The 24,577-nt window shown below is 49.3% G+C and overlaps 1 protein-coding gene across 1 annotated transcript; it reads right to left on the bottom strand.

Moving 5' to 3' along the window:
* Window positions 1–1,894: 1,894 nt before the first annotated feature.
* On the bottom strand, window positions 1,895–23,894 carry CHRND (cholinergic receptor nicotinic delta subunit). The gene is made up of 12 exons (XM_028731788.2): window positions 23,766–23,894; window positions 22,474–22,619; window positions 21,026–21,070; window positions 20,478–20,587; window positions 19,263–19,418; window positions 18,327–18,442; window positions 13,383–13,583; window positions 12,598–12,709; window positions 11,644–11,758; window positions 10,620–10,824; window positions 5,584–5,702; window positions 1,895–2,900 (listed from the first exon to the last, which is right to left on the bottom strand). Exons 1-12 carry the CDS (start codon window positions 23,809–23,811, stop codon window positions 2,718–2,720), a joined length of 1,554 nt encoding a protein of 517 aa, XP_028587621.2. The 5' UTR covers window positions 23,812–23,894; the 3' UTR covers window positions 1,895–2,717.
* Window positions 23,895–24,577: the final 683 nt, after the last annotated feature.

Here is a 24,577-nt window from a genome sequence, read left to right as displayed (position 1 = left end):
AAGGCCATGTCTCCTTTGCCCACCGCAGCCTGACCCCCTAACCTCCTTTCTCCACACAATAGCCGGCGGCAGGGCCTGGGGGTTAAAAATAAGCCCCCAGGCATGACTTGGCTCAGTCCAGAGGTTGCTTCAGCAAGCCACTTCGGTTGCTTTGTGGCAACTTTGAGACCCGTTTTGGATGAAGATTCGGGGCGCACAGCGCAGAGTGAATTGATGGAATTTGCTCCTGCATGGGGTCGTCGTGGTAGCGGCAGACCTGGAAGGCTTTAAAAGGGGATGGTAATTGCAAAACAAAAAAACCCCAACCTCCTGGAAATCCAAGGAGCAGGGCAGTCTGAATGTGGTTTGGCACATAGCACTCCTTCAAAATTTGACAAGGCGATTTGCAACAATGGGCAATGTCAACAAAGAAGGCATACCCGCCAAGTGTTGCGTGAGAGCGCAGCAGCCATTTTGGGTGCTGCGCTCTCTCGTCCCGCAAAAAAACACTTTTCCCAGGGCCACGATCTCGTGCGGTGCCCCAAAACACGTGTTTTGCAAGATCGTGCCCTGAAAAAGGCATTTTGTCTGTGCAAAAGCAGGTGGAAAAACAATTGTTAGAAAAAATGTAGGGAAAAAAACAAGGAAACCAAGTTATTTTATTTTCAAGTCGTATAGATCATTTTTCTTCTTTATTTTACTGCAAACAGATGTTCACTGTAACTTCTGAAACTCTGAGAGTAAAAATCTTCACTTATTTGCAAAGCGAAGAGGCTGTGATTTATTCTAGCCTAAGTATTTTTGTCAGGAATGTTCATTTCAAGGTGGATGAGGGCAGGTGTAAATCTAATCAAGTTTTAATGTGCTTGGAGCAATCACCACTGTGCTTAACTGCTGCAGGAGAGTAGGAATCTCTCTTCCAACTCTCTCCCTCCAACAGTGTCGGGCCTTTTGTATGCTTATTTTTAATGCAATGCTTCCAAATGCACAAACCTCCATTTTGCCCATTGTGAAATACGATCATCCCTGTCTGAATCTTCTGTTGGATTTGAAATTGCTTTTATATGTGGTAGTTTTGATTGTCTTATATGGAATTGTTTTAACTGCTTTTAAATATGCAGTTGCAGTCATTGTTGCCTTTAAATATGCAATTGTAATTATTGTTAAATCGCTTTGAGACATGTTATTTAAATGAATAAATAACTGGCTGCGGAGGTTTGGTAGTGTTTTTGTTTTTGTCTGTTACAGTCAAATGGTGTCTAAATTTTGTTAAATGAAGCCTGTAAGCAGTATTTGCTGTTGTGCATATCCAGGGGAATATTTTTTAATTAAAAGGTGCATGTGCAGAAATACCTGCACACCAGGATGGGAGAAGATACTGTAGGGCGATGTCCTCCCTTCCCTGTCAGATGCAGGATGCTTCAGAAAACCAGTTGTTGCGGATCATAAGTGAGAAGAGTGTTTTTGCCCTCAGCTCCTGTTTGCAGCCTTCACAGAGGTTTCTCTGACTGCTCAGGGAAGGACAAAAACCACATATACATTCCATCAAGCCCTCCCCCTGATATGGATGGCAAGTGGTGTAACAGGAACAATATTACCTTAAAACCCCCAGCAGCAATGTGTGGAAGCTCACTTGCCAAATGCGCGCACAGAATAAATATCAGATCTGAATGACCCATTTGCAAAATGAGCTTCATGTCTGGAAGAGGGATGGGGGATAAATTCAGTTCAGTTTGCATTCTAATGTGGACCTACCTAATTTGTACCTCCTGATACGATACGCAAACTGAAACACAGCCATCCTTTAAGCTTTGTACTTCTCTAAATTTTGCAATGTAGCATTCCGACCAATAATGTGCACAGAAATTGGTATAATAGAGGAAAGCATGCATAAAAAAGCATATATTTGCGAAAATAACATTAAAAATGCAGTTTATTACTGAAAATGTCTTGGAAAATGTCTATATTAGTCAAAACTGCATACAAAACTGAGTATATGTTGGATACTAAACTCACTAAACTCTGACAATTTTTCACAAGGACTCTTTTAAAAAAAGCAAACTGATATGTGGGGAACTGAATCTAAGATTGGAAAAAATAGAAACTGACATAGATTTGTCCATCCCTAATCTGGAAAGACTTTTACTCCCAGGTAAGTGTGTATTGGACTGCAGGATGTTGAAAAACTGCATCAGGAAGTAGTGTTGGTGAAGGCACAGGCATTGCCCAATAGGAGCTTTGCATGGCTGGCTTTTCCATAGTTCAGACAACATTAGGTTAGATGGGCTAAGGGTATCTGACTCGACATAAGGCAGCTTATAATATTTCTCTGTCACGTGCAAGAATTTACCAGTGATGGAAAGAGATACATTTTTTTGTGTGGAACGTAGTGAGGGTGGTTTTCTTCACACAGAGACACATTGCCTAAGAAAAGTTACGTCAACCTTTCCCCTTGCTATCCAGGACTCTTATGCCTGAACATGTCCTCCCTGTAGTTTCGGAGCCAGCGCTTGGGAAACACAGCTTTTATTGCACCGCAATAGACAAGTCAGAAAAGCAGAAACAATTTAAGAGAATGCAACACACCAGCTGGCTTGGGAGGTGAGCGTGAGTGAGTACGGGCTGCGTCCCATCTCACAGGTAAGAGGAAGGGAAGAAGACCGGCTCTCAAATGGAGTCAAGGGCCTGGTGCAGCCCTCTGAATCTGGGGAGATGGGGGTCAAGGGTCCCCTCCAGCTCTAGATGTAATTCTTGTTCACTTCATTGTAGTCGTAGGGATCCCCTTCGAAGGGCAAGGGGGGAGGGTGGTTGTAGGACCCGTTCAGGAAGATCCACAAGGTGCCGAGGCTCAGAACGGGCATGACCAGGAAGAAGCAAAGGCGGTCCACCGTGCGGGCAATGCTGTTCCAGTTGTCTATCTCCTGCCAATGAAATCGCAAGGTTCGGAAGGGGCCAAAGACCACAAAATTCCCCCCCCCCCAACCTATGTACAGAGGTCAAGGGCCAACTCAAACCTTCCCATTTCCCGGTCGATGCATACAGTACATTCTGCACCACAGCCTGACACAGAAAGTGATGGTATCCAAGGATGCCCTCTCAACAGCTGGGCTGCGCAGCAGAGAATAATAGGATTGTAGAGCAGGAAGGGAAACCGAGGGTCATCTAGTCCAACCCCCTCTCAACTAAAGCATCCATGACAGATTACCATCCAGCCTCCGCGGCACATGAGCCAAAGGCTGGTCCTGTCATTCCGTTCGTGTGCGCAGCCAGAGATGAAGGATGCAAAGGGAGGGCAGGGCTCAGTTGAGGATACAGTAAGAGCGGTAGTCTCGTAATCTGGTGAACCGGTTCGAGTCTCCGCTCCTCCACATGCAGCTGCTGGGTGACCTTGGGCTAGTCACACTTCCCTGAAGTCTCTCAGCCCCACTCACCTCACAGAGTGTTTGTTGTGGGGGAGGAAGGGAAAGGAGAATGTTAGCCGCTTTGAGACTCCTTCGGGTAGTGATAAAGTGGGATATCAAATCCAAACAGTAGGCTCCCAATGAGGAGAGGTTACATTTTGGCAGGGGGTGGCGACTGTGTGGTGTAATAGCCTGGGACTTGGGCTCGGACTCGGAACCAGAGGAGTCTCAGTCCGCACCGGATCCTTTGCCTCAGGCTGCATCTGAACCTAGTCTGGGGCCTGATTCTGAAGAGCCCCAGTCTGCACAGGTTCCCCTGCAACAAGCACCAGCTGGGCCGAGTCCGGGGCCTGAGCCTGCCCTGGCTCCAGATGCGGGGATGACCTCCTTGCCTCCAGCTGGGCCATCGCTTACAGCTGCTCCACTACCGGTTGGGTTAGGGGAGGCTGAGGTGGCCCCTGGGTCTAGTAACCCACCGACGTCTCCCGAGCTGCAGAGACGAAGGTCTGAGAGAAGGAGAGACCTGAGTACTCGCAGGAGGAGTGCTTGCCTTTGGACAAAACAGGGAGGTGAATCACTGGGGGATCAGGACTGGCCGTTACCCCGACAAAGATAAAAGGCTGTCGGACCCCGCCCCAGGTTGAGGGAGCAACATTGCTGTTTGCTAGAACCTGCCTGAGATCCTGTACCTGTCCTTGCCTGGTTTCCTGCCTCGTGTCCTGCCTTGACCCTGTCGGACTGACTCCCAGCGGAACCTTTGGATTCTGGACCGGACCTGGACCAGCACACGTGGAAAGCCAAGACGGCACATAGTCATAGCAACCCCAGAACTGTCCCTGTGTGACCATCCTTAATTTCTCAAAGCTGGCATGCCAGGCAGGCTTTGCTCCCCACGAAACCAGAAGGCAGAGAGCCTCCTAGAGCCAAACAGACCTTCCCAGAGCCCGGGAAGCAACGTGGAAAGCTTAGAAGTCATTTCTGCAGCAGGAAAAGAGCTTCTAAGCCTCCGCCTTGCATATGCTTAATTTGTGTGGTGTTGGCTGACCAGCTGCCAGATGTGTAAAGCTGCAGCCACGCAGTTAAATGCGTTGCCAGTTGCGAGCCTGCCGTATTGCGAAATTGCAGGTACAGGCTTGGCATGTACAAGGTCCCAGGTTCATCCCCAATGGCACCTTCCAGGAGAGCCATTCCATAGTCCTTGCCTGGAACCCTCGAGAGCAGCTGCCAGTCAGTGCCGCACAACACTGAGCTAGATGGAATAATGATCCGACTTGGTACAAGGCCACTCTAATATAATCATTACTATTTAAGATGATTTCACATCATTTAAAATGGTTGTTGGGACGCGAGTGGCGCTGTGGGTTAAACCACAGAGCCTAAGGATTGCCGATCAGAAGGTCGGTGGTTCGAATCCCCACAACGGGGTGAGCTCCCGTTGCTCGGTCCCTGCTCCTGACGACCTAGCAGTTTGAAAGCACCTCAAAGTGCAAGTAGATAAATAGGTACCGCTCCAGCGGGAAGGTAAATGGCGTTTCCGTGCGCTGCTCTGGTTCGCCAGAAGCGGCTTAGTCATGCTGGCCACATGACCTGGAAGCTGTACGCCGGCTCCCTCGGCCAGTAAAGCGAGATGAGCGCCGCAACTCCAGAGTCGTCCACGACTGGACCTAGTGGTCAGGGGTCCATTTACCTTTACTAAAATGGTTGTATGTTTGGCAAAGATTTAACCTCAGTCCCTCCTAATCTCCTGGATCCAGCAAGGGTTAAAATCCAGCAGAGCATCCAATTCCTAGAGTTCCCTGGGGAGAGGGGTTTTTCAATATTTTGTTGGAAGCTGCCCAGAGTGGCTGGGGAGCCCCGGCCAGATGGGCGGGGAATAAATAATAAATTATTATTATTATTATTATTATTATTATTATTATTATTATTATTATTATTCCCTCTGGGAACTATAGCTCCATGAGGGTAGCAGGCGTCCCCTAACAACTCTCAGCACCAAACAATAAACTACAGATCCCAGGATTCTTCGGGGGAAGCCAGGACCGTTTAAAGTGGAATGATACTGCTTTAAATGCGTAGTGCGGACGGGGCATCGATGACTGTTGAGGAGGAATCCATTGTAATCTAAGGCACTAGCAAGGAGCTGTGGGCTCAGAGGAACCAAAGGTAAACCAGAGATGAGCCATGAGGCTTCTGCCAAGCCCACCTCATTGTAGTCATTCTTGTCTCGCGTGTGCTTCACGATGAAGTTGGCTCCCGTGATGGCCGGCTTGATCTCATTGTAGAGCTGTTCCTGTGTGCTCTCCACCCCGTGGGGGTTTGGCCCTAGCGGACAGAGAGGAGAGAAGGGGTGAGCAGGTTACATCATCCAGGAAACGGGGGGGGGGGTGTTCCTCACAAATGCAGGGTGAAGGCAGCCACCGAGAGGGCAGGTGGGTGGAAGGAGGAATTCAGTTCAGCTTGCACTTCAGGGTGAAGCTACCCAGTTTGCGGTTTCTGGGGGGAGCTGAACTGAAACGTACAGCCATCCTTCACTGTGCAGTTCTCCAGCCAAGCGGTGGGCACAAAAATGTGTCGGCTGCATATAAAGTCAGTATCAAATACATAATAATAATAATAATAATAATAATAATAATAATAATAATAAATTTTATTTATACCCCGCCCTCCCCGGCCAGAGCCGGGCTCAGGGTGGCTAACACCAATAAAATCACAGTAAAAACATAAATGGGGGGGGGCAATTTAAAATACAGGTTAAAATACAATTTAAAATGCAGCCTCATTTTAAGAGTATCCGATAGATCAAGACCATAAGGGGAGGGAAACATAAGGGTCAGACTGAGTCCAAACCAAAGGCCAGGCGGAATAGCTCTGTCTTGCAGGCCCTGCAGAAAGATGTCAAGTCCCGCAGGGCCCTAGTCTCTTGTGACAGAGCGTTCCACCACGTCGGGGCCAGTACTGAAAAGGCCCTGGCCCTAGTTGAGACCAATCTAACCACCTTGCGTACTGGGACCTCCAAAATGTTGTCATTTGTGGACCATAAGGTCCTCTGCGGGGCATACCAGGAGAGGCGGTCCCATAGGTACGTGGGTCCTAGGCCACATAGGGCTTTAAAAGTCAAAACCAGCACCTTACACCTGACCCTGTACTCCACCGGGAGCCAGTGCAGTTGGTAAAGCACTGGATGAATGTGATCCCACGGCAAGGACCCCGTAAGGAGCCTCACCGCGGCATTCTGCATTTTGGGGAAGCAGAAGCACATTTTATTAGGGAAAACTTCTTTGCAGAAATGTGCATATTAAGCACAGCTGGCAGATTCATCCAACCATAATCAAGATGACCTCAGTGGACTCATAATCAAAAAGGGGCTTCATGGAATCCTAGAACTGTAGAGTTGGAAGGGACCCCCGTGGTCATCTAGTCCAACCCCCTGCAATGCGTCGAGAATATCCTCTCTGATCTTTGGAGCTGCTGCTGGGGTGCAGGGCCCCTTGCCAGCCCCAGAGAGGCCTCCCCTGGCCACCCACTGGAACCAAACCTGAGCCACAGCGAGACTTGGGTGGCCATTCAGTCCACTTCACAGAGGACAGTCCTCAGCTGCCTTCTTGTGACCCTAGTAAGTGAGGCTTCAGTGGGAGTGTCAAGAGTGTATGCAGTGTATTTTCCGCTCCATAAGACACACTCACCCCCCTAAAAAGTAAGGGGAAATGTCTGTGCGCCTTACGGAGAGAATGCATGGTTCCTGGAGCCGAATTTCCCAGGGGCAAAAAGCAGATCATCCTTTTTTTCTTTTTTCTTTTTGAAAGAGGGAAGTTGGTGTTGAAACAAAGCCGCTGGTCGTTTGCCGATCGGGGAGAGAGATAAGGGACGCTAGAGATAAAGGAGGCTGCCTGGGGAGGGGGAGGTAAAGACAGTAAGCTTGCAAAGGGGGGAAACAGGAAGACTAAAGCAATAAGGAGAGAAATTAGGAGAAAAGGAGGAGCAAAAAACTGCTCCAGCTAAGGAAAAGACACTAAGGCAAAGAAGAGGGAAGGGGGTGTTGAAAGGAAGCAGCTGATTGGTGGGATCGGAAGAGGGATAAGGGAGGCTAGCCGAGGCTGCCTGGGAGGGGGGAGGTAAAAGCCCATGGATCCTCAGGATTTTTGCATTGGGTCACCCCAAATTCACCATCAGATCACATGTCTGTGGCCACAGCATGAACCACAAAAACCATACATCCACTGTTTAGTTCAGAATATTTTTTTCTTGTTTTCCTGCTCTAAAAACTTCCTGCGTCTTATGGTCAGGCGCGTCTTATGGAGCGAAAAATACGTCTCGCACGCAGGGCAGCGCCTTCCTGTTTCGCCTCAGGTGGCAAGATGGGATGGGCCCCCTCTGCTTCTCTGCTTACAGGGGCTCTAATCTGCCCAGGGGCGGCTGAGGGTGTTTTGAAGGCGCCGCAGTCTGGTTTGCCACTGATTTGCAAGATTTCTGTGTTCCCTCTGCAGTATTTAACTTATAAATTAGTCGCCATGCGAATCGTTGCCACTGAGTTGGCTGCATAACGTTTTTGGAATGAACATTCCACAATTTACAAGCAGATGGGTGTGTGCGACCACAGAGGTCCCTTCGCTAAGAAGTGGGGGCTGCAGGAGAGGGGCTTAGGCCCCTGCAAGGCTCTCCTGTCCGCCCCCCCTTCCCATTGCAACAGCCCTGCAGTGTTCACGAATGCAGATTAGTGCATCGTCAGTTCCCGGGCTTTCAAACATTTATCTATTTATGAACAATATTTCTAAGCTGCTCTTCTGATAACAGCAATAATAAAAAGCACAGCCCACAGCGGCAGTGCAAAGCAGGCATAAAAAATTTACAACCCAAGCGTTTACATCCACCAGCTAAATTTACAGTCTATAAAAACAATATTCGAATTTCCTGGCAGCCAGCGTGTTTTGGAGATGGTGCTCTGGTGTTAGATAAAAATTCAGTTTGAATTTGAGCCACGGTGAACCACAGCGGAGGTTCTACTGACTGGACATACACGTGTGTGTCAGTTTATAATTCTTTTAAACTTTCCTTGCTTTTTACATCTGACCTGATGTGTAATTATAATGCATATTTTATGTAAGTTGGTTAAGACTTTTTTAAGGATCATTACATCCTGGTGCAGAAGTCTCTCTCAGGCCCGTTCCAGTTCTCATAAAAAGCAACTAATGGAGGTTCCACTGTGATTCAGTGGTGGAGACCTACATTGGCTCCCAGTATGTTTCTGAGCAAAATTCAAAGTGTTGGTGCTGGCCTTTAAAGCCATAAATGGCCTCAGCCCAGTAGACCTGAAGGAGCGTCTCCACCCCCATCGTTCTGCCTGGACACTGAGGCCAAGTGCCGAGGGCCTTCTGACAGTTCCCTCGCTGCAAAAAGTGAGGTTACAGGGAACCAGGCAGAGGGCCTTCTCGGTGGTGGCACCCGCCCTATAGAATGCCCTCCCATCAGCTGTCAAGGAAATAAACAACCATCTGACTTTTAGAAGACGTCTGAAGGCAGCCCTGTTTAGGGAAGCTTTTAATGTTTGATGATTTATTGTATTTTTAATATTCTGTTGAAAGCTGCCCAGAGTGGCTGGGAAACCCAGCCAGATGGACAGGGTATAAATAATAAATTATTATTATTATTATTTTTATTATTTTTATTATTATTATTATTATTATTATTATTATTATTATTATTATTAACTGAGCACTCAGGTGCTGCTTGAGGTATTTGGTTGGCCACTGCGAGAACAGGATGCCGGGCCAGATAGACCAAGGGTGGAGGAGCCTCATGCTGGTGGGCGGGGGGGGGGGGGAGAAGTCCAGGCCTCTCCCTCTGGCCCTTGGGAGTCTCCCCAGGCCACACACCCCTTCACCCTCTGCTGGAGTGTTTTTGCCTGGCTGGACTATGTCCTAGAACTCTGACCATGCCTCTTACCTGCGTGGACTGAGGGCAGAGAGGGGCGTGGGAGTGGGAGTGGGCATAGAAACCAGCCTCCTTTGCAACCATAAAACCCACTTTTGCCTCTGGCCCCAGCCACCAGGGATATTAAAAAATAATAATTTTATAACTTGTGCCTCCTTGTTTTTCGATTTGACCCTTTTACCTGGTTTTGCATGTTTTGTGGTATTTTATGCGTTGTGTCTTGACGTTATTTTTATTGATTATAGTTTTGTAGTTCTTTATCATAATTGTTAAGTGTAAACTGTTTAATTATCATCTGCTGATATTTAATTCTACTATTATATTCCAATGGATAATTGAATATTGCTTTGTTCGATATAGGTTGTTCATTTCAAAGTTATGTTTTTATTATGACTTTTGTGCATTGGATCAGGTTGTTATTAGGAGGGGTGTTATGTACTGAGTTGAATAGGATCCAAACTTTAGCAGTCTGATTGCTCCTAGAACAATAGGATTCAGAATGCAGCAGTCTGATTGGTCCTAGAACAATGCAGCAGTATGATTGGTCGGCAGGAGCCACCCAATCCAGCTCCAGATAGAAGTGAATCCACAACCTATTGGCCTACAGGAGAATTCCAGAATTAGCCAATCACGTGCAGCCCATTGAGTAAATAATGTATATAAAGCAGATACTTTGAGGGGACATTAATCCCCTCCTCACCACTATGAGTTGAATAAAGAGCATGAAATCCACTCTCGACTCTGAGTATATTTCATGGGTGATCTGTCTATTTTGCTGTTTCTTCAGCTTTGCAAACTGCCTTGTGTATAGTGATATAGAAAGGCGGTATACAAATTAAAAATGAGATGGAAAAAAATAAAATACAGTCATACATCGGGTTAAAGACTCTTCAGGTTAAATCTTTTCAGGTTGTGTTCCATGGCGACCCGGAAGTACCAGAAAGGGTTATCAGTACTTCCAGGTTTCGCCACTCGCGCATGCGCAGAAGCTCAAAATGACGTTACGCGTATGCGAAGAAGCAGCGGATCGCGACCTGCGCACACGCAGACGTGGGTTGCGTTCTGCTCAGGTTGTGAACGGGGCTCTGGAACAGATCCCGTTCGCAACCAGAGGTACCACTGTATGGCCCGCAGAAACCTGTTGAGAAGAGCATGTGGTCCCTTGGGTCTGTGCCAGCAGGGCCCATGTTCTCATGCGCCTGTCCTGCCCTCCGTAAGTTCTGCCTCGTCTTCTCCCCAAGCCCTCTGAGACGGTGGCCCTCTTCTGGCCCCCTGGGAGCAGTGACCACCCTCTGCCCCCCGCAAGCTCACTGGCAGGGGTGATGCGGCTAGCCAAGCCGTGCCTCTCCGACTGCTTCTCGAACATCAGCTCGCTGCGGGACTTCACGGTGAAGTACTCCTCTGCCTTGGCAATGTAGCCCACAGAGCTGCATCGCCGGATCACCAGCCTGTGTTCGGGCTCACTCTCGGCCGGTTTGGACATGCGAAGGAGGCGAGGGAGGGTCTCCAGGAAAATCTGCAGCATTGGGGAGACAGGGAAGCAGAAAGGTTGGGGGAGGTAGCGTCATAAGAATTCTAAGCACTCAAATATAATTTAAATGTCCAAGGCAAACACACGCATAAGTATATAAACCACGTGTCTCAAACAGTACAGGAGAGCAATCCTGAAGCCATTTTGACTCTCTCAAATATTCCTCTGCCTTCCCATTGTCTTTTTGCTTACAAATCCTGTTTTAAGGGTGCATCTGTGTATGAATAGGGTGAGCCTGCGACCTGGGCTCAGGGACTAAATATTAACCATCACAAAAGAATGGCCAGGCTGCCCAGGTAAAGCAATCAGTGACCACTATCGGGTATCCTGGCAGGCAGGATCTCTGCTGTAGACCGCCTCCTTCTGTGATGTTTGTTTGATGTTTTGGGGGGTGGTCTGGAAGGACAGATCGTGAAGCTGAGGCTCCAGTACTTTGGCCACCTCATGAGAAGAGAAGACTCCCACTGATGCTGGGAAAGATGGAGGGCACAAAGAGAAGGGGGCGACAGAGGATGAGATGGTTGGATAGTGTTCTCGAGGCTACCAGCATGAGTTTGAGCAGACTGCAGGAGGCAGTGGAAGACAGGAGGGCCTGGCGTGCTCTGGTCCATGGGGTCACGAAGAGTCGGGCACGACTAAACGACTAAACAACAATGGGGATTTGAACCCCGGTCTCCAAGAGGTCCTACTCTGACACACCAACCACTATGCTACACTGCCACGCTGGTGGTATTTCCTGGGCGCATGGTATGTGGGATTTACACATCTCCACCCCCTCCCTGTTACCCGACCTTCGCAGCTCACCTCTTTGGTCCAGTCGGTCAGGATGTGGGTGCTGGGGGTACGGAAATGGATGTTGAGCTCTGTGACGATGGCTACCCCCACGGCAGTCACAAGCAGCATGACGAAAAGCAGGTACCTGCCCAGGGAAGGGGGGAGAGGCAGAAGGTGCATTTGAGAGAAACAGGGGCCAATATGTCAGGCTTCGGGGAATCACCTTCCTCGCCCATGGCAGTGAATAATAAGATCAAAGGGAAGGAATATCTTACCAGTTAGATTCTTTAATAATCACCAGTGGAGACAAAAGAACACGTCGCCCTAGAAATGGCGGTGCTCCCAATTAAAGGTTACTCCCCGCTCCGTCCCTATTAATCTACGTCACTCCTACGTCTTGTAATCTGAGCTTGTATGCTCTGCGCTTTCTGTTCTGAGACTTTCTGAGCTCTTCTCGACCTTGGGGAGGGCGGTGGAGGAATGCTACCCAAAGACACTGAATCTGTTAACCCTCTCTCTCCCAGTTGTTCTTCTTCTAGCTGTTCCCCATCCAGTATTTCCCAGCTTCTGCCTTCGGAACTATGCCCCTCTGCAAACCACTGTTCCAAATCTATACTGTCCTCCTGCTCCTGGGAAGATTCAGGATCAAGGGGAGGGAGTAGCTCCCACCATTCTTCCTCTGTGCAGCCTTCCTGACGCAATATTTATGTTTTCAAATGATGGCGCCCTGCACAGCTGCTGCCCCATTCAAGAGCCTTCCAGGCAGCTGCACAATTCATACTGAACGACAGAAATAATCTGAACGAACAAGGAAGGGGGAGAATGCAAAATGATAAGGATCACAAAGGGACAAGCAGGCTGAGAACACAAGGAAAGGCTAGCTGCAAGATCAGGAGATTCAAGAGGGAGAGCGTAGCCATCATGGCTGTTAGACCTTGATAGCCTAGTCCTCCAAGATAGTGTTCCAGGCAGAGCAAGACTTACTTGCCAATGAGAGGGATGGCTAAGGAGGTGGCTGGGAGACGCTGGGAGATCAGCAGCAAGAAGACAGACTGAGCCAGCAGGATGGAGATGGCCAGGGTCACCTTCTCCCCACCTGGAAGGCACGAAAGGAGGAGCAGAAGGGAGTTTATTAGCCACTTTCCTCTAGGAAGCAAGACTTAGAGACTCACACAAATAGTATGAGTGCTGAAATCAACTGCAACAACAGGAGCAATGAAAACTCAAAGCACACCTGTGCAGGTAGAAGACAGGCCTTGTGGAACCCACCCCACTAAAAGAGGCTCCAAATACCTGAGAGCCTTCAAATTAAGGGTCAAAAGGTTGGGTGAAGGTAAAAATAAAGAATAAGTTGCCTGACACCTGCAGATAGAGAAAGATAGTGCCAGGTGTGGCTGCCTGGGGAAAGTATTCCACAAACAGGGAGCCACCGCTAAAAAGGCCCTTCTAGAATATCGCCACCCTCTGGGCCTCCCATGGAGGAGGAAGACAGAGGAGAAACTCAGATGATGATTGCAGGATCTGGGTCAGTTCAAGAGGCAATTCTGGGGGCATTGGGATCCTGAGCCACATAATTCTCTATAGATCAAACCGAAACTTCAAATTGAGCCCGGAACTGGTGCTACACATCCCACCCTCATTAGCACATGCTTCAGTAGGGATAGCTCAGTTGGTTAGAGTAGTGTGCTGATAATGCCAAGGTTACAGGTTCGATCCCTGTCTGGGGTGGCTGCATACAGGGTTGGACTCGAAGGTTAGATTTGGCTCACAGTCAGAAGGCAGGTAGAAAATCAGGATGATCATGAAGGCGATGAGGATGCAGGGGGTGACGATGTTGATGATGTAGAAAAGGGGCTTGCGCTTGATGATGAGGTAAAAGGTGATGTCCTGGTGCTTGTTGCTGTCGCGAGGGGCGCATGGGTCAGTGTTTTTGCGGGCCGGCCTGTGAATGATCTCCCATTCGCCATTCTCTGGATAGGGGGGGGGGAGAGAGAGAGAGAGAGAGAGAGAGAGAGAGAGAGAATGTCGCAGTTCACAGGAACCCAGAATGGAGAGGGCTCCTAGCCAGTGGAAGTACGGCAGCAGCGTTAATTCGGTTTGCAACTTAAAGTTTAATTCTGTTAATGTTAAAGTCAACGAGCCATGAGGGAGATGGCGGTGTTGCTTAGCAGCCAGTCGGAGTGGCACAATCTCTACTGAGGTAACACATGCTCTGGTTGGCTGCGTGGTTCTGAGGAAGTCTTCCCTCTGTGTGTCTGGTTGTGAGTCTCCCTTCTATGTACAAGGCTGTAAGTAAGAAGGACAAAACCTCTCTACTCCTTTCTCCTCAATCTTTTTTTGCGCCAGCGGGCTCATTTTGGAATCTGGAGAAAGTGCCGGGGGGGCGCCAGTCACAATATGGCTGCTGTCGAAATGTAGAGGAGCACAATATGACTGCTGTTGAGGCGAAGCATAATACAAAATGGCCGCCACATCTAAAAGATTAGGGAAAAGAGACAGGCATCTCCACCACCAGTGAAGAAAGGTACCTACATCAGCCAGTGCCACACAGCCACAGAGAGAAGCTCCTCTGTTCAGAATGGATGTGAGGGCAGGCGTCCAGTCCTGACATCCAGAGTAATGTGCGATCCGATAAGATAATCTTTGTTGTCATTGTTCCATACAGAACAACGAAATTGAAAAAATCTACATCAGACATTCAAAGCCAACAAGCCTGCTATCCCAGCCTGGTTAGCCCCTAAAAACACTGATACCCCATAATTAAATACAATATACTGCCATAGAGACTACCTTACACTGCGTTTAAAACCAAAATTGCATTTGGATAGAAACTGCTTCTCAGGCAGCTAGACCTAGTCTTTATAACCCTGTACCTTCTTCCAGAAGGCAGAAGCTGAAAGAGATCATTTCCGGGGTGCGCACTATCCTGCGCTATCTCTGCAGCTTTCTTATGGCACCTGGAAGCGTAGATTTGATCCAAGGTGGGAAGAGTGCACCCAATTATTCTCTCCGCAGTCTTTACAACCCTGGACAGCATTGTTTTTCTCCTGACCGTGCAGCTCCCAAACCACACACACAGACCATAAGTTAATACACTCTCAGGAGTACAATGGTAAAATGCCATCAACAGGTCCTTTGAGAGATTATTTTTCCGGAGGATTCTCAGAAAATATAACCTCTGCTGTGCTCTCTTCATCAGGTCTTTGCTGTTTTCTCCCCAGGTTAGGTCATCTCTCAACTCCATTCCCAGAAATCGAAACACTGAGACCTGTTCCGCGCACTTCCCCTCAATAATGAGTGGCTGAATATTCAATTTACATTTCCTAAAGTCCACAATAATCTCTTTATGCATATGCTCAAGGGGACATTTTCAAGGCAGGAGAGGCCGAGCCAGTGCAAACATGAACCGAGCCGGAAGATCAAACCATCTCTTCTCTACTGTTGATTTTTGAGGGGTTATTGACTCAGCCTCCATCTGCAATGAGGTTAGCAGATGGGAGTCCTGCAACAAAAAAAGCTGCAGCACGTCTGCTGAGGACTCCAGCCACTCCATCCCATCCCTTCTCCCCCTGCCCACCGCCAGCTACACAAAGCGACGGCACGCAGCGAATTGGATCCGAAAGAGGGTGAATTACCGTGCTATTACTGGATCTGCCAAATGGAGATGCTGTGAGGATCACAACAAGGTAATTGTGAGAAAGCGCTTTGAACGCTCTGCAAGTTCCACATAAACGCAAGGAATTATTATTTTGTATTGACGGGCCGTGGTTGCAAAGTACTGTCTTAATGCTTTATTGTCTTGAAACTCGGGGACTCCCCTGAGCGCTGATAAGTAAAATTACTCCCGAGCTCTTAACAGGGGTGTCGTGAGCATTCAAGGAGAGGGGGACAGACACACAAGGCCCATGAACCAGGAGGGAGGCAGGCAGGGTGGACATTTGGCATTCTCCCAGAGAATGCTGGGAGATGTAGTTTAATTAAGGGTGCTGCCACATTGTGGCTTAGGGCCCTCGTGTTTACGGGACCGCCTCTCCTGGTATGCCCTGCAGAGGACCTTAAGGTCCATGAATAACCATAATTTAGAGGTCCCAGGCCCTAAGGAAGCCAGACTATCCTCCACCAGGGCCTTTTCAGTGATGGCTCCGACCTGGTGGAATGCTCTGTCCCATGAGAATAGGGCCCTGCAGGATTAAACCTCCTTTCGCCGTGCCTGTAAGACAGAGCTATTCCGCCTGGCCTTTAATTTGAATTCAGCCTGATCTTTTATTCCCCTTCCTTCCCTCCCCGTCCCTTTTTATGAAGATTACCCGCTCTGGGACCCCACAGAGTCCCCTGGTCTCCTCGCTGGCCCAAGTAGGACTAATTCAGCCATCTAGCCCTGGTGACTATCTAGTGTTTATTAGATGGATTTCCCCTAAATTGATTTCTGAACTTTGAATTTTATTATTATTAATGTTTTTATACTGTATGTTATGCTGCTTTTACAATTAAGTGTTTTAAATTGGTTGTTAGCCGCCCTGAGTCCGGTTTTTGACCCAGGAAGGGCAGGGTATAAATAAATTATTATTATTATTATTATTATTATTATTATTATTATTATTATTATTATTCTCTGTGAGAGGGTAAACTACAGGTCCCAGGATTCTCTAACCAAAAGGTCTAACCTCAGGCCCTCCAAGCCACTCTTTCTGGCCCCTGAAACTTTACCCATGCCACACCCTTCTCCCTTGCCATTCCCTCTCCTGGCCCACCTTCATGCCCACCTTGGGTGCTTCTCCCTGAATGAGATGTGTCCTTGAACCCTGACAATGCCTGCCTGGAGGAGAGAAAGGTATGTTGGTCTGTTGAAACTAGCCTACTGTACAGGGCCGGATTTAGGTTGGATGAGTCCTTTATATGTCCAGCTGTCCTTTGTCAACAACAAATTGTCGCTTTTTTGTGTTGAATATACAGTCATACCTTGGGTTACAGACGCTTCAGGTTGCGCGATTTCGGGTTGCACACCGCGCTGAACCCAGAAGACCAGAACAGGTTACTTCTGGGTTTTGGCGCTTGCACATGCGCAGAAGTGCTGAATGGCAACCCGCGCATGCACAGACGCGGTGCTGCGGATTGCGAACGTGCCTCCTGCATGGATCACGTTCGCAACCCAAGCATACGCTGTATGCTATATGGTAATTTATGGACCTAATAGGTACCTAAAGCCATAATGGGATCAAAATAAATAAATTATGTATTACATGAAATCAGTCATGTCAGGGGTTCAGGGAGAGAGGCACAGATGAGGGAGAGACTGAGAGCGAGGGGGAAGGATCCTGGAACGAGGAGGAGGAGGATGACAATGACTTGAGGGCTTCCATGAGTCTCTCAAGTGAATCAGAGGATTCCCAAAAGGGGGCGCCCCTGGTCAGGCCAAGGGGAGCCACAGGGGGGACTCGTCAGGAGCAGGGGAGCAGCAGGGAAACCCCGAGTGGGAGTGGGAGATCGGGGCCGGCTTCCCAGCCGGAACGGAGTGAAGAGGGTGGAGATTCCAGAGTGACAGGGGAAGCAGAGCAGGAAGCAGAGAGGGGAAGGAGATCGGGGCAAGACGTCCTGCCGGAAGGGGCGGAGAGTAGTACAGAGAGTAGTATAACTGTCAAGAGGAAGGTCAGGGGTAGCGAACGCGCGCCAAGTTCAAATGTGGAGGTGCGCGGAAATGCGGAGAGCCCGGAGGAGGAGCCTGGTCCCAAAGCACAGAGGAGGGGGGAGCAGGCGTCTGGGGACTCAGCGTCAGGGGAAAGCAGGAGGGAAGGAACCCAGGGGGGCAGAAAGACCCTGCGGAAAAGGAAGGACAGGAAGAGGTGGACCAGCAGAAGCCTCTTAAACTGGTGTGGAGGCGGGACTGATTCAGAGGGGACTTCGGTGGTCTAAGCGTAACAGACGTGGGGCTGCGCGCCTCGGCTGTGGAACAAACAATGTACTTCAATAAAGACTTTTGTAAATAAAGTGGACTTGGCGTTGGTCTCTTGTGAGCTGGGACCTGAGGCGGCCCTGACAAGTCAGTAGGCATAAGATTCATACCCTTAGTCTATGCTGCCTGATCATCAATCTACAAGCACTCTTTAATATTAGATAACAGGTACAACAGCTTGACCTACGTTCAAGTGTGCTGCCCTGCAGTCTACAGCTGCATGCTACATGTTGCCGTGCCACCAGTGCATGCAGAATGTAGGCACCCTATATATAGAAATGAGCAAACCAGTGATATTTTAGGGAGCAGGCTAGCAGGCGGGGCCCATTACTTACATCATAGGAGCCTACACAACACAAAACACTGTTGCTGTATGTAGGTTTTATTTTATTTGTTTTTTTATCTTGTGAAAATGTACATCCACCTTTTTTCCCCTTTAATTTTTTGGGGGACCCCCAAGAGTGCGGGGCCCTAAGCTATAGCTTGTTTAGCTTATACATAAATCCGGCACTGCTGCTGTACAAAAGTGAAAATTGCACTCGTTGCTCCGCCCAGTTTGCCTCTAGCCCCGCCCACCGCCCACACGTGGCCCTTGGCATGTTGCCCAGATCGGAATGCAGCCCATGGGGTGGAGAATCTTCCCCCAGCCGTTGAGGACGATGGTTTTCTGCCCTACAACTTTGAAAGGGCATGGGTTGGGAGACCTCCTCCCACCGCTGATGACCCCCCTATAGGAGGACATTCCCCCCTCCCCCCCACTTACCGGTGAATCCTTCCGGGTCAATGGTGATCCACTGCACCACGTACGACTTATTGGTCTCTTCGTCTTTCTTTGACATTAGTTCCAGGTTAATCTCGTTGGCGCTGTACATCAGAGAGCTGGGAAAGGCAGGCGGAAAGCCAGTCAGCAGAGAATCCTGTGGCAGAAGGTTCCACAGATGCCTTTGAACCGTCTCTGCCCCACCAAGCAAACTTCATAAAACCGACGGACGGTCTGTTTGAAGCCTTTAAAAACACCCCCCCCACACACACACACACATGGGAACCTCAGGCCCAGCGACACCCCAGACCTCAATAGCTGTGGCTCCTGCAATACAAGGGGTTGAATTAGAGCAGGGGTGTCCAACCAGTAGATCGCAATCTACCGGTAGATCCCTGGCTGATCCTGGTAGATCGTGGGATCTCCTAAAAAAGCTCAACAACTCTGGGCAATCTATCCACCCCCCCCATGCTCCTCCTCCCTCCAGTGACAATGGGTAGATCACTGCCAGATTCTTTTATACTGGGAGTAGATCACAGTCTCTGGGGAGTTGGACGTGCCTGTATTAAAGGGAACCAATTCTGTGATCAATGTGTACCAAAACAGAGAGAGTGTGCACTTGACAGGGTAAAGCGAGCATAGCAATACGTATATTACCATCTGAAAATGCATCATACGAGGGGAAATGGTTTGCCAAAAAATGTGTGAATCAGAATAATAGAATCATAAAACTGTAGAGTTGGAAGGTGTACCCCGGGGGTCATCTAGTCCAACCCCCTGCCATGCAGGAATCTTGCTCCCAGCGCGGGGCTCGAACCCATGACCCTATGGTGAAGAGTCTCACACTCTACTGAATGAGCCATGTGGCAGTTTCTAGGAACCCAACCACCCAACCACATGCGCCGAAGAAGCCCGGCAAGGGGGCTGGAGGTTCCTCACGTGAACTTCAAGGTGCAGTTCTGCCAGTCGAAGGGGAAGTAGTTGACATTGATGGGGCAGGCGCTGCGGAAGATGGCGGGCGGCAGCCAGTAGACGCCACCGTTCGAGGAGAGGAGGATGTTGGCGTCGTAGGTGGCCTCAAAGGTCCCGTCGTTGCTGCAAAGGGACAGGGAGCCATAGGGCTGAGAAGGGCATCCTCCTTCCCGGGGAACTGCTTGCTGTCCGCTGCGGCAAGGCAGGCCCCCAGGAAGCAGGGAGGATGCAGAGACACTGGGCGGGATCCTGCGCCAAGCTAAGGCGATCCTCCCATCCACGCAGGCGTTTCTGCTCACCACGTGGAACCGTGGCCTCTGTCCTCCCCCTGAAACCAGACCTGGCCCACCCAGGAGGCGAAGTGAAGCTGCCATCTCAGTTGGTGGAAGTCCCTGAGGTGTTTCCCCCCATGGGTAACCGCCCCCCCCCCCACCAATGGAGAAGTTGCTTTGGTGCCGATTTCCAGAACGATTATTATTACTTCTTAAATCTGTATACCGCCCCCTTCATCCGTAGATCTCAGGGAGGTCCGCAGCATAAAAATACTAATATACAAATGCATAATCAAAACAAAGACAAACGAATATCCCACCCATTCCGACCACCCGCTCTCACAAACACATTTAAAAGGGTATCAGATGTTAATCGCTATGCAAGGCAGCCTTGTATAGGGAAGCTTTTTAATGTGTCATGTTTTATTATGTTTTTATATATGTTGGAAGCAGCCCAGAGTGGCTGGAGCAACCCAGTCAGATGGGCAGGGTACAAATAACAAAATTATTGCTGTTATTATTATTATTAATCAAAGGCCTGGTTGCCACCTAAAAGCATATAACGATGGCACAAGCCGAACCTCCCTAGGGGGAGCATTCCACAAATCTTGCAAGATCTCGTGGGGCGTTCAAGATATTGTGAGATTTCGGCATGATCTCGCTGGAAAACGGCGTTGCTTCTGACCGTGGAGATTGTGCGGCAACGGTAGGGCCGGGCAGCACTTCCCATTTTGCCTCTGGTGCCAACACAGGACATGGCACCCTTGCCCTGCAGCCCATGTAGGAAAGAACCAGCCTGGAGGGAGACATCGCCCGCAAAGGTTCTGCAGAGCCAGCTGCCTCAGAAAGCAGAGGAGCATGGTGGTCCCACTGATTTGGCAACCCTAAGGGCGACTTAGCTGGTGCTCACTTGTTCTCCAGGACAATCTGAGGCAGCCACAGCATGTCTGGTCGCAGGCGGAGCACGCTGATGCCGCCAAATTCTGTCTCATTCCATTTCAGCCGGTAGTCCATCCACTCCTGCGGGGATTTACTTTATTTTAATTACCTGCAAAAAAAATTCTATAATGCCAACATTAAGAGAGATAGAGAAAATTCACGGCAGCAAACAGCGTGAGATCAACAATGAAGTTACACCCTCAAAACAGAAGCCTAATGCGCCACGAATCAGGAGTTCAAATTAGCACATTAGCTCAGCTGGAAGTAATGAAGATATACAGTAGTACCTTGGTTCTCAAATGTCTTGGTCAGGGGTTCGCAACCTAAGGCCCATGGGCCACAAGCGGCCAGTGTCCCATACTTTGTATGGGAAAGCGCACCTTGGTTTTGGAACGCATTGGTTTTGGAATGGACTTCCGGAACGGATTAAGTTTGAGAACCAAAACACACACACACAAACTTCAATGACCAGGCTTTGATTTGGGTTGGAGGAGCTGGCAGGGGCATTCTGCTACTCACGTGCTCAATCCAGACATTGCTGGTGAGAGTTTCGTCGGCCTCTTTCTGCAACAACACACAATAAGGGAGGATCAAACCCAGCGGCATGGGAGAGTGTTGCGTGCCCCCCCAAAAAAGCTCAACAACTCTGAGCTGCCCCCCTAAAAAAGGCTCAACAACTTTGGCCTGCCCCCCCCCCCAAAAAATTGGGGGCGCTGGCCAGTTTTTGCACCCCTGCGCCACATACACTAAAGATGGCCCTGGGTACTATCGCTTTTGTCACAGAGGATGCTGAGGCTTTGAAATTAGGCTGCTCCAATTAGAAGGAGAAGGAGAGGGGAACAGGAACACAGGAAATTGCACCACACCAAAGCAAACCGTTGGTCCATCTACCCCAGACGAAAGGCAACGGTTCTTCAGAATGCACACAATAAATTTATGGGGATTGCAATTGTAAAATTGGGACGGGCATTGGGGATTATATGATCTAACCAGCAGGACAGGATCTGCAACACAGGACACAGATACAGTAGCCCTGCAGTGATGGCCATTGCCTGAGATGGTTTTAAACCAGAGCTTGGACAAAATAAGAACCTTGCTGGATCAAGCCAATGGTCTCTCCAGTCCAGCATCCTGTTCTCACATTGGCCAGCCAGATGCCTGAGGGAACCCACGTGCAGGATCCAAGCACAGACCTCCTGTGGCTTCCAGCGACTGGTATTCAGAAGCATCGCTGTCTCTGACTGCGGAGGTGGACCATTTGTGACTAGCAGTCCTCGATGGCCCTCTCCTCCTTTATGGATTCATCTAACCCTCTTTTAAAGACAGCTAGTCCTTTCCAAATCCTGGAGGTGAGGTCTACCAACGGCTGCTAGCCACAACAGTGAAATGGAGCGTCCATGTTCCGCAGCAGTGTACCTCCTGAAGGAATGACCGCCGGATGTGGAGCACACTTCCACCCGCAGACAAGCCACAGCTGTCTGAACACCATGCCCTCTATCTAACCTTTGCTCTCTTAGCTTTCTGCCGTGCCCTGCCTGTGACCTTTGTCTCCTTCGTTATTCATTGTTCAAGGGGAAAGTGATGCGGTGGAAACAGGTGCCAAAATAACTTTGTACCACCCCACGACTGCGTGATTGGAAGATGTAAAGGGCACAGTCCAAAATGTATCTGACTGGTTTTGCATATTGTGCTAATAAAAGGAGTCTCCGCAGAGCTAGCTGGCAGCTTGCTTGTGCACAGCTCACCTGCATTACCAACTCCTGCCTCATGTCCTTCACTTCAACCTCCGAATGCAAGATGTGGGGAGGGGCTATGGGCTTCCCAAAGGCATCCAGTTGGCCCTGTGGGGGAACAGGAGGCTGGGCCAAATGGGCCTTTTGGGGGCTGATCCAGAGGGGCTCTTACGCTCTTCACGTAAGACAACAAGTGGTGAGCAGTTGCTGACGGATCCCGGAAGGTGGGCTCACCAGGGAGACGAGATTGGAGAGGGTCAGCGCCAGGGAGACAGTGACGCTTTCGTCCTTGGATTCTACGGGCCGCAGTTTACTGTTGTAGCCATTCTCTTTAAAGAGGTACTTGATGAGCTTCTCCTCCATGTTCACGCCCAGGGTTGCTGGAGGGAAGAGAAAAGAAGCAGGGGGAGCTCAGATGGACCCCTATTTTGCAGTGGTTCATCCCAGGAGCTGGCCAGAGAAGTGGCAGAGCTTTGCTCCAGCTCATCAGCCTTCCTGCAAGCTCAGACATTTATTTTTATTTTTTTATTTATTAAAATGTGTATACCGCCCTTCATCTGTAGAACTCAGGGTGGTTCACACACACACACACACACACACACACACACACACACACAAATACAACAAAAACACACAAAAATGCATAATAAAAAAACCCAAGGCAATACCTCCCCCCAAATGGATTTAAAAGGGTAGGTAAAGAGACCCCTGACCATTAGGTCCAGTCATGGCTGACTCTGGGGTTGCGGCGCTCATCTTGCTTTACTGGCCAAGGGAGCCGGCGTACAGCTTCCGGGTCATGTGGCCAGCATGACTAAGCCGCTTCTGGGGAACCAGAGCAGCGCACGGAAACGCCATTTACCTTCCCGCCAGAGCGGTACCTATTTATCTACTTGCTAAAATAACAGTAGGCTAGAAACAGATTAGAACTCGCACCAGCTTTCGGAACACCTGGGTGTTGTTGTTTAGTTGTTTAGTCGTGTCCGACTCTTCATGACCCCATGGACCAGAGCACGCCTCCTGGGTTGGCTTGTCTAAGTGAAAATGTTTTTGGCAGGTGCCGAAAAGAGTGCAGTGACAGTGCCTGGCTGACATCAGTAGGAAGAGTTCCTCACAACAGCCCTTTGAGGTAGGATAGGCTGAGAGACAGTGTCACCCTGTGAGCTACAATACGATACAATACGATAATCTTTATTGACAGACAGACAGACAGATGATAGATAGATGATGATAGATAGATAGATATAGATAGATAGATAGATAGATAGATAGATAGATAGATAGATAGATAGATATCAATCGATGATAGATAGATGATAGCATGAAGGGGCAGAAATGTCCTTCCTTCTCCCTCCTCTTGATGCCAATAGCCTGAACCCCAGGACTCCTCACTAGAAGTGAACCGTTCTGCATATCCACCTCCAAGTCTCCCAGCTTTGGAAGCCAACTTCTTGCTGGGCGGACCTCCTGTGGCTTCTCCCACTAGGCCCAAGTCTGCAGGCTCTGGCAGGCAGCTGCATCCTTACCTGGGAGGATGAAAACCCAGAGCAGAGCGAGTGTCCGCCTGTCCATGTTGGCACCCGGGTCGCCTGTGCCGTCTCTGTGCCCAGCTCCCCCTTCGAATGCCTCAGCCCTGTGTGTTTTTTCCGAAGGGGACGGAAGTCCGAGCTGGGACCGTGACTTGGGAATGCGGACGGATGGCGGCAGCTGCAAGGCTGGCAGGGGCAGGCAGAGGGAGAAAATAGCTGCCGGACTGAGGAACAAGAGGCAGCAAATCTATCCCTTCCTTCCCTGCTCTGAGCCAAGAGGGATGTTTTGCTCTGGGTAAACAAGGGACAAAGAGTTGGCCGGGCTTGAGCTGCCCCACATGGGGGGCTCCAGCGGAAGGGCAAAGCACCCCGATCCCAGCCTGACCCCTCAGTATGCAAGGTGTAGTTTTTGTGCTGTAGCCAAACTATGGGGTGTCAGGTGGAATGGAGGTGCAGGACCAGTTTTGGGGGCAGAAATGGAGCAGTTTCCATAAGAACAATTGTGGAGTATGGATATAAAATGTACCGCATGTTATGGTTTAAGAGAAAATTATATCAAAATGATATACAGTGGTGCTTCGCAAGACGAAATTAATCCGTTCCGCGAGTCTCTTCGTCTTGCGTTTTTTTCGTCTTGCGAAGCACGGCTCTTAGAGGCTTAGTGGCTATTAATGGCTTAGCGGCTTTAAGAAAAAGGAAACAAACTCGCAAGACGTTTCGTCTTGCGAAGCAAGCCCATAGGGAAATTCGTCTTGCGGAACGACTCAAAAAATGGAAAACCCTTTCGTCTAGCGAGTTATTTGTCTTGC

This window comes from Podarcis muralis, chromosome 6, assembly GCF_964188315.1.
Source record: "Podarcis muralis chromosome 6, rPodMur119.hap1.1, whole genome shotgun sequence".
NCBI lineage: Eukaryota > Metazoa > Chordata > Lepidosauria > Squamata > Lacertidae > Podarcis > Podarcis muralis.
The sequence above is the reverse complement of the archived record's forward strand: the minus strand, read 5'-3'. Positions and strand labels throughout refer to the sequence as shown.

Bases quoted from the DNA above. Each gene is read 5' to 3' on its own strand.
- CHRND (XM_028731788.2), bottom strand. From the start codon at position 23,811: ATGGACAGGCGGACACTCGCTCTGCTCTGGGTTTTCATCCTCCCAG. The intron at 21,071-22,473 runs GTGAGCCCACCT...GTGTTGTTGCAG, and splicing joins TCTCCAATCTCGTCTCCCTG to AAAGAGGCCGACGAAACTCT. The intron at 11,759-12,597 runs GTAAGTCTTGCT...TTCCCTGGGCAG, and splicing joins GCCATCCCTCTCATTGGCAA to GTACCTGCTTTTCGTCATGC.